The 8,849-nt window shown below is 41.8% G+C and overlaps 1 protein-coding gene across 4 annotated transcripts in view; it reads left to right on the top strand.

The window, feature by feature from the left end:
• The window catches only part of Phkb (phosphorylase kinase regulatory subunit beta), a 195,669-nt gene extending 187,241 nt beyond the window's left edge, over nucleotides 1-8,428 (top strand). For 3 of the 4 annotated variants that reach the window (XM_087594801.1, XM_087594800.1, XM_087594803.1), the window contains one exon: nucleotides 6,987-8,418. In XM_087594801.1, coding sequence (XP_087450927.1) covers nucleotides 6,987-7,043 — 57 coding nt within the window. In that variant the 3' untranslated portion in view covers nucleotides 7,044-8,418. Of the gene's footprint in view, nucleotides 1-6,986 lie in introns of all 4 variants that reach the window. The other variant, XM_087594802.1, reaches the window with a different exon arrangement.
• The last annotated feature ends 421 nt before the right edge of the window (nucleotides 8,429-8,849 follow it).

The following is an 8,849-nucleotide window of genomic DNA, read 5'->3' as shown; positions in this document are numbered from 1 at the left end:
TCAGGATTCTCTAGAGTAGAACTTAGAAAGTGAATCTGTGTGTAGAAACAGATTTATTAGAGTAACACAGGCTGTGGTCTAGTTAATCTAACAGTGACTAGCTATCAGTAAAATGTCTACAAATCCAGTAGTGGCTTAGTCCACAAGGCTGAATGTCTCCCTGATCTTCAGTATACCCTGGAATCCTGAAGAAGTAGGCTCTAATGCCAGTGAAGGAATGGACTTGTTAGCAAGACCAGAGCAAACAGGCAAAGAGTAAAAGCATTCTTCTTCCACATCCTTGTATCAGCTCCCAGCAGAAGGTGTGGTCCAGATTAGAGGTGGGTTTTCCCAGCTCAAATGATCTGGATTAAAAGCGTCCTTACCTCAAAGACCTGGGTTAGAAGTGGATCTTCCTACTTCAAATTAAGCAAAAATTCCACACAAGTGTGTCTCCATTTTGGCCTTGGAAGTTTCCACAATAATACAGGCTATTGCCATTGCTCTTGGGCATCTACCATAGCTGCATAGTAAGACCCTAGTGCTACAAACATCTCACATTGGCTAAAAGCCAAGAAAAATCAATCTTGAACTGACCAGGCCTCCTTGCTGGCTAACTTCCACAGTGCTTTAAGGTGCTAGACAGGCTGCTGAGGAAGACATCAGTGGTCTTCCAGCTCTGGACCTCCATATTATCACACTGATCCACCGGGTAAGATGACCTGCTGCTGTAATAGTAGCACGGCTGTTGGGGACTAACTGACAACATTCTGGTTGAACTTGAGGCCTACTCCACACAAGGGAATCATGTCTGCTACTCTAATCCTGGTTAGAAGCACATGGTTTTTTCTTTTTGCTAAATGGTCATGTTATCAAATTGCCTTCTGTCACAGTTTTGGTCAATTTGACACAAACCTAGACAGACAGAGGGAATCTCTATTAAGGAGCTCTGCCTATCAGCTGTAGGTATGTATATCTGTGGGGCATTGTCTTGATTTCTGATTAATGTTGGAGGGCCACATCACTGTGGGTACTGTCATCCTGGGCAGGTGAGACTGGACTGTATAAAGAAGGTAGATGAGCAAGGCATGAAGAAACTTTCCTTCATGTCTGTGCATCAATTCCTGCCCGCAGGTTCCTGTCTTAAGTACCTGCTCTACTTCCTTTAATGATATATTGTCACCGGTAACCTAAAACAAATCCTTTTCTTCCCCCAAGTTATATTTGGTCATGATGTTAATCGCCATGTGCTGGCTAGTTTTATGTACAAGCTAGAATCATTTGGGAAGAGGAAACCATAATTAAGGAAATGCCCCCTACCAGACTGGCCTGTGGGCAAGCTTATATGCATTTCCTTAATTAGTGCTCGATGTGGAAGTGCCCAGCCTATTGTGGGTGGTTCCACTTCTGGGCAGGTAGTCCTAGGTTCTATAAGCAAGCAGGCTGAGCAAGCCATGGGGAACAAGTCAGTGAGCAGCATCCCTCCACAGCCTCTGCTTCAGCTTCTGCTTCCAGGATCCTGCTCTGACCTCCTTCAGTGATGACTGCCAGCTGTAAGAGGAGTTTAACCCTTTCTTCCCCAGTTGCTTTTGGTCATGGTGTTTATTACAGCAGTAGAAATGTAACAAAGACACACAGCAGCAGAAAAAGCAAAATCAGATACCTCATGAAGATTCACATTGACACCCATAAGTTGTCACTGCTCCCAGCTTCTTTCTGTGGTGGACAGCAGTTAGTGCAGAGATACAGAACTCTTCACAGTGCTGAGGGTAAGAGACTGAGTGCTCATCTATTGGGATGTCCTTAACAACTCACACAAGAACTCATACTAGTGTGGATGCATATGCATACACATATGCACACACATGCATGCACATGCACACACATCACAAACGCTACCACCACAGCTCAGAGACTATCTTAAAGAAGAAATAAAGAGAACATATGAAGGGCGGAGAGGAGTGCTGTAAAATACAGTCTAATGGACTTGACAAAGCTATCGTACTCATCTACTTATAGTAACAGTCCCCTGTACAGAACTGGCCATTGATCTAGCCAGAATTCTGGCGTAAATGACAAGTGCTCTCCAGGTCCCATCCCTTCCTGAGGAACTATCAGTAGGTGATAGTTGCTGGGAAGGGAGAATCATTTTGTCTTGAATGTGTTGGACACTGGTAGGGTTCACATGCTTCTGTGGAGGTCTCCATACTCATGGTCAGCACTGACTAGATTTTCTGGGTTAACATAACCAAAGGACATGAATTATGAAGGGAGATTTGTTAGGGGAACTTGAAAGAAATTGAAAGTGGAAAGGCATAGATATGGTCATGTAAAGTTTTCAATAAAAAGAAAAACCACCATCGAAAAATTTAAATTACCAGGAATGTACATGGAGGCAGAGGCTCAAGATACATAAAAGAAAAATGACAGTCTCCAAACCCAATGCAGTCTGTAGCTCAATAGCAGACATTGCATTAAAGATACAGTAACCTGGAAGAGCTTGAAGGGGCTCAAGACCCCATATGAACAACAATGCCAAGCAACCAGAGCTTCCAGGGACTAAGCCACTACCCAAAGACTATACATGGACTGACCCTGGACTCTGACCTCATAGGTAGCAATGAATAGCCTAGTAAGATCACCAGTGTAAGGGGAAGCCCTGGGTCCTGCCAAGACTGAACCCCCAGTGAATGTGATTGTTGGGGGGAGGGTGGTAATGGGGGGAGGATGGGGAGGGGAACACCCATACAGAAGGGGAGGGGGGAGGGGGATGTTGGCCCGGAAACCGGGAAAGGGAATAACATTCGAAATGTAAATAAGAAATACTCAAGTTAATATATATAAAAAAAAGATACAGTAACCTGTAACTAGAATAGACGTGACGATCTATATACAGAACAACACTGTTTTAGAAACTGCTAGTGCCATAATATATACTGTTTCTGTATACCAGGACTGCAGCTGGGCATTGACTGCTCAGCTAGCCTACATTCTGTGAAATGGGAACAGAAATCTAAGTGACTCCCTAGTCCTGTCAAACCCCCAGTGCTTGATCCCTGCTCTTTCTTCCCCATGCCTGCAGCCTGGAATGACAGCACAATGAAGAGCTTGAAGATGGCCAAACCATTTTCATCTCTGTCCAGCTGGAGGAGAGTCTGTAACTGCTCTAGACCTTGCCTCACACCCTGGGGATGAGCTGGTGTTCAGTCAACAGAAACTGCCCTATAGCTTTAATTTTTTTCAAACCCTACTTTTAATGATGGTTCTTAAATGCTTTAACCTCCCTTCTATCCCACCATCTACCAGAGGCATGGAAAAGAAAGGATATGGGGGAAGTGAACATGTTTCTTTTTTTTTTTTTTTTTTTTTGGAGCTGGGGACCGAACCCAGGGCCTTGCGCTTCCTAGGCAAGCGCTCTACCACTGAGCTAAATCCCCAACCCCATGAACATGTTTCTTTAAAGCAGACCCCATCTGCCTTGTTGGGAAATCAACAGTTCAGTTCAGAGGTCAATGTGAACAGTTCAGCAGCAGCTCAATTCTCAAAAACACTTCACAGATATATCAGCAGTCCAGTTCAGTAGAGTCGGGATAGTAAGCACAAATGAGCAGTGGTGGCATGACCAAGCAGAGACAGCCAGACCTCCTCTTCAGCACTAGTCAATAGGAGGGACCAGGAGGGATGCCAGTAGAAGTTTTCAACTGGGCCTCTCTCAGCAAAGCAAAGATCAGCGAAGACACAAGACCAACAAGCATTGTACAGCTAGCTGTACCTGCAAGCAAAGCCCACCTTCTTTACTGTTGGTCGAGTCTTATTTATACTCCTTCCAAACATCACCGGTCCTCCATGGGTCTCACCTCACCATGTGTCTTGTCTTAGCATGTGAGTCTGTCTCAGCTGACATCAGTCTGTCAATCAGTCCAAGTATATGGAAACAGCAAGAATCCTTGAGCACACCAGCAGAAGTTTTTTTTTTTTTATTTGTTTGTTTGTATTTTATTTTTTTATTTTTTGGTGTATGTTTCACTTATGGAGTCTTGACAAAATGAGTTCAACTACACAATGTAAGGCAGAGTGTTGCTAGTGAAGAGTCCTTCATTGTATGCCTTTTCACAACTTTTCTCCTGTGTCTGCTTCAGCCAAACGTTCCTTCACAAGTCTGCCTTAGCTTTTCACTTGTGTTTGCTTTAGTGAAATGCTCCTTTGAGTGTCTGCTTTAGCAAAGCATCCTTTCACTTGTGTCTAGGAATCTTCTAAATTCTAAATTTTAAAGAACATTTTAACTAGGAGCCTTTAAGTTAGGAAACTGAAAGGTGGTATGAAATGTTATACTTGCACAGAAGCAGGAAAGGTTTTGGTTTTCCAGCACTTGTGAGTATCAAGCAAAGCAAGTCTGGAAATGAGTGGAAAAACAAACCACCAGACTTCTCCTAATTTAACTACAGTGAGTAAATCTACAGCCATGGGCAAGGGGTAGGGATAATCTTATCATTAATCATGAATATCTTGTCCTCATATAAACAGAATTCCTTTTATTTTCTTGAAACATTTTTGTTTTCTTGAAGCTGAACTCAGGTGCTAAGGCAGTCCTCCACATAGTTTGAGACAAGAGCAGAGCCAGCAACTAATAACCAGACCAAAATAAACAGGAGCCCACTTTTGGGAATTTAAAAATGTTTGTAATTTCTTTTGAGCTGTCCTCATTCTTGTTGTGTACCCCAAATTTGCCTTAAATCGACCAGCTACTGTCTCTAACTTTTGCGTGTCAGGATTACTGACCCGTAACAGCATAAAAAGTCATTTCTGAATGGAAATCAAAACCAAATTTTCAGAATATCTGAACTATAATCAGATTATTACACATAAGATGACTAAAATAAGACTCATAAGGAAAAGTAGTAGCTTTTTAAACATTAACAACAAAATAGAACAAAAATAATGAATTAAGGACTATTCTCACTAAAGGTAACGGTTATAATGAACATGAGGAAATCCTAGAATGAATGTGATGGAATAAGCAGAAAAATAAATCCAAGGTCCAACTCCCCCTCACCCACAGGCTAACATGGTGTTTGATATGCATGTGTTGTCAAGTTGAGATAATACCCATATTTGTGGTGAGAACATTTAAGATGTTTTCCCTTATCAATTTCCAAATACATGTGCAATTCATCATTAATTATAGTCACTGTGTCTTGAAGAAAATATGAGATAACTATGATAATAGTCCAGTGTATTAAAAATGACTAATAAGGTGGGCGGTGGGGTGGAGGGGTAAAAAAAAATGACTAATAATAGCTTACATTAATGTATAAGTTTACATTTATACAACACACTGGGCTCTGAAGCTCTATTGTGTGTTTGCTTTGAGATAGGATAGGGCTTGTGAGATTCATGGACTTGAACTGGTTATTGTAACTAAGGATGACCTTGAACTCCTGATCCCCCTGCCTCCATCTACTTAGTGCTAGGATTTCTGACATAGGCCACCATACCAGTACTTAGCTCTACTTTTGAGCTAAGAACTACTAATCTTTTTATATTTGAGGAAATCAGGACAGAGTTAAGAATCTTTCCCAAATTCCCACAATTAGTAAATCTCTTAACAGTAAGATTCCAGATTATAAAATCATAACTCAGAAAATGCCATCAGAGGAAGAGACAAATTTAAATATAAGTAATATGCATTAACATTAAATAATTCTTAAAATTGTAATACGATTGGAGCAAAAAGGCTTCCTGAAGAAGTAAGTTTATCTGTTTCTCTAGAACAGTGGATCTCAACCTGTGAGTCATGACTCCTGCAGGAGTCAAACAACCCCTGCACAGGGGTCACATCAGATATCCTGCATATTATATATTTACATTATAATTCATAATTAGCAAAATTACAGTTATAAAATAGCAATGAAAATGATTTTATGGTTGGGGTCACCACAACATGAGAAACTATATTAAAAAGTCACAGCATTAGGACTGGATGAGAGCCACTGCTCTAGAAACTGGAATAGGGTTAGAAGATCCTGCTGTCATCTCCCTTCAGTTACTTCATGAGAGCATTGTCGTATTGTAACATGAGGTTCCTTGAAGAGAGCAGAGTGAGTGTGGACATTTTCCCTGAAGGAGCTAACTGGTGGAAATCTTGCAAATCTGACCCAAGTACAGTGGCTCTGGAGGATAACTCAGTTCTTTTTGGAAAAAGCTGAGTAGAAATCTATCTGATAGGAAAACTGAGGCATGGTTCCATCTTGCTCAAATGCCAAAGAGCACCAAATAGTACCAAATAAGCACAGAAGCACACAGCACTCTTGTTTGATTCTTTCTGAGCCCACAGTAAACATAAGAATGTATAAACTCTTCCCTCTTCCGTGTTTGCCTGTCTATTACTGTTGTAACTTTCTTAAATTGTAGCACTTGTTTCTTCCTGGCAGACATTCTGCCTTCTGACTTCGAGGTCTTTTCAGTGGCAACACATTGTTCTGTGACCTACAACTCTGTTTAATAGCCTTAGCCTCTTCTGGAGTTGCCAAGCCCCATCAACTTCCCACTTTCTCCATCTCCTTCTTGTCCCACTACCCAGACCCACACTGTCATGTTTGTCTGTAACTGCCCATTTCACTTCTGAGGAAAGTAGGGAGTCATCTCTTCTACCCAATTATACATACGATGCCGTCACAAATGAGGCAAAGAAGGTAGTGTAGGAATCAGCTGCCAGCCTAGAGAAAGGAGGCCTAGTGTCATGGTTTCAATCAAAAATGTTCTCCACCGTCTCACACGTGGAAGACTTCTTCCCCAGCTCGTGGCACTGTGTAGGGAGGTAGCGGGTCCTGCTGGCAGCAGTAACTTACTAGGAACAGCCCTGTGCAGGTTGTATCTACTTTCTGTTTGCTGCCATGCTGTCTGATTTATGGTCGGTTCCGATGTAAACAACCCTCACCAACAGACTTCCGCTGTGAGCTGAGAGACTGAAACCATGAACCACATCTTTCCCCTCTTGTGTCTTTCAGGTATTTCATCAGAGCCTGGCTACACACAGACCTGGGACTCCTTGTCAAGAACACTAGGAGTTTGAGCTACCCACTACCACCACCACCACCACCACCACCACCACCACCACCACCACCACCACCACCAAACTCTTTACACGATGTATCTCAATAAGACATCACCAATGCTATGATGAACACAATGGTATTGCTTCCTTTCTACAAAAGAAACTGTGTGGTGACAGGGCAGGGGCAGACTTGGTTGGAATCAAGTCTGTAGGATTCTGTATCTGGACTCTGAACTTCACTAACTGGCTTAACTTTTTAAGCTATCTAGTTTGGGTTTATTTTTGTACCATCTACATTCCTTTTTGAAAATTACATAACGGCTATAGAAAGTGATCCTGAAGTTATGTTCTGGATGATATCTCCAAAGTTTCATTTCCATTGCATCTCCAGACCTCCTTTGCCCTTAGTGGCATTCCTCAGCACAACTAAGAACATTCTCACCTAGAAACAGGACATTTGGTTGTCTTGCATTTTGGGTGTTGTCTTGGGTTTGATTCCAAAGCCACAGTTTTCATGTGCTTGGTACATTTGACTGATAGGGACAGCAGGGCTTGTAGATATTATTCCCTATCTAGAAGCTCATTATTATTCCTGGTCTTAACCCGGCATGCTGGTGCATACCTGTAATCATCATACTCAGGAATTAGAGGCAGGAAGTTCATAGTTCAAGGCTAGCCTGGGCTGCATAGGGGATTCTTGGATTTGGTTCATCCATATGCCATGATCAAGAGTATATATGATAAAGATTGTCTTAGTTTTTTTCATTGCTGTGATAAAGACCATGACCTCGAGCAACCTGAGAAGGAGAGGGTTTATTCCGGCTTACAATTCTCAGGTCACAGTTCATCATGAAGGGAAGGCGGAACCTGGAAGCAGAGGCTGTGGAAGAGTGGGGCTTCCTAGCTTGCTCTTTTTCTTTGTATTCCTTTATAAGAGTGATTATCAATGTCCATGCAACAAAGTCAATATTACACTACCTTGAAATATCCTCCTTCAAAATAAATTAGTCCATTGCTTTAAATTTAGTCTCCGGCAAACTCTTAGGACACAAAAAGAAAGCAGTTGCATTCTTTGCCAAGATATCATAATACTGGTCTCTGGCCCAGATGCTAATGTTGTTTTCTTCTGAAACCTCTTGAGTTGGATCTCCCCAGCTAGTGCATAGCTCTCAGCACTCCTGTCTTCCAAACTCTTAATGGAATAACCCATTAAGTTCTGTTTATGTCATCATTTCATTGCTTTCCTCATTCAAAATACCAAACTCTTTTCACAGTCACGTTTATCATAACAATACCTACAACCTGGTACCAGTTTCTGTCCTAATTACTTTTCCATTGCTGTCAAAACATAACTAAGGCAACTAATAAAATAAAGCATTTAATTTAGCTTATGGTTTTATGGGAGTAGAGTCCATGATGGCCAGAGCAAAGGCACAGTAGCAGAAATAGCTAAGAACCAGCATGTGGATCCAGAAGCAGGAGGCAGAAAGAAGTAACAATAATGGCATGAATCTTTTGAAACTGCAAAGTCCAACCCCAGTACTTTTTCCAGCAAGGCCCCTAATCCTCCTAATCATCCCCTAACAGCCACCAACTGGAGACCAAGTATTCAAACATATGAGCCTCTGAACAATGTTCTCATTCAAACAATATCTGGGGCTTTCTAAATGATGATCTTGTCCTAATTCTAGAGAGGAGGAAAATAGATCAAAAGCTCTGAGGGTTGAGGGAGGGAAGCAGCACGGAAGGTAGGCAGATGGACCAATGGTAGTGTTTATTTTAAATGGTTCCTTTCAACCCAGAAGTTCAGTGTGGA

The sequence above is a fragment of the Rattus norvegicus genome, chromosome 19, assembly GCF_021556685.1.
Source record: "Rattus norvegicus strain SHRSP/BbbUtx chromosome 19, alternate assembly SHRSP_T2T, whole genome shotgun sequence".
Classification (NCBI taxonomy): domain Eukaryota; kingdom Metazoa; phylum Chordata; class Mammalia; order Rodentia; family Muridae; genus Rattus; species Rattus norvegicus.
This window is presented reverse-complemented; position numbering and strand designations above follow the sequence as displayed.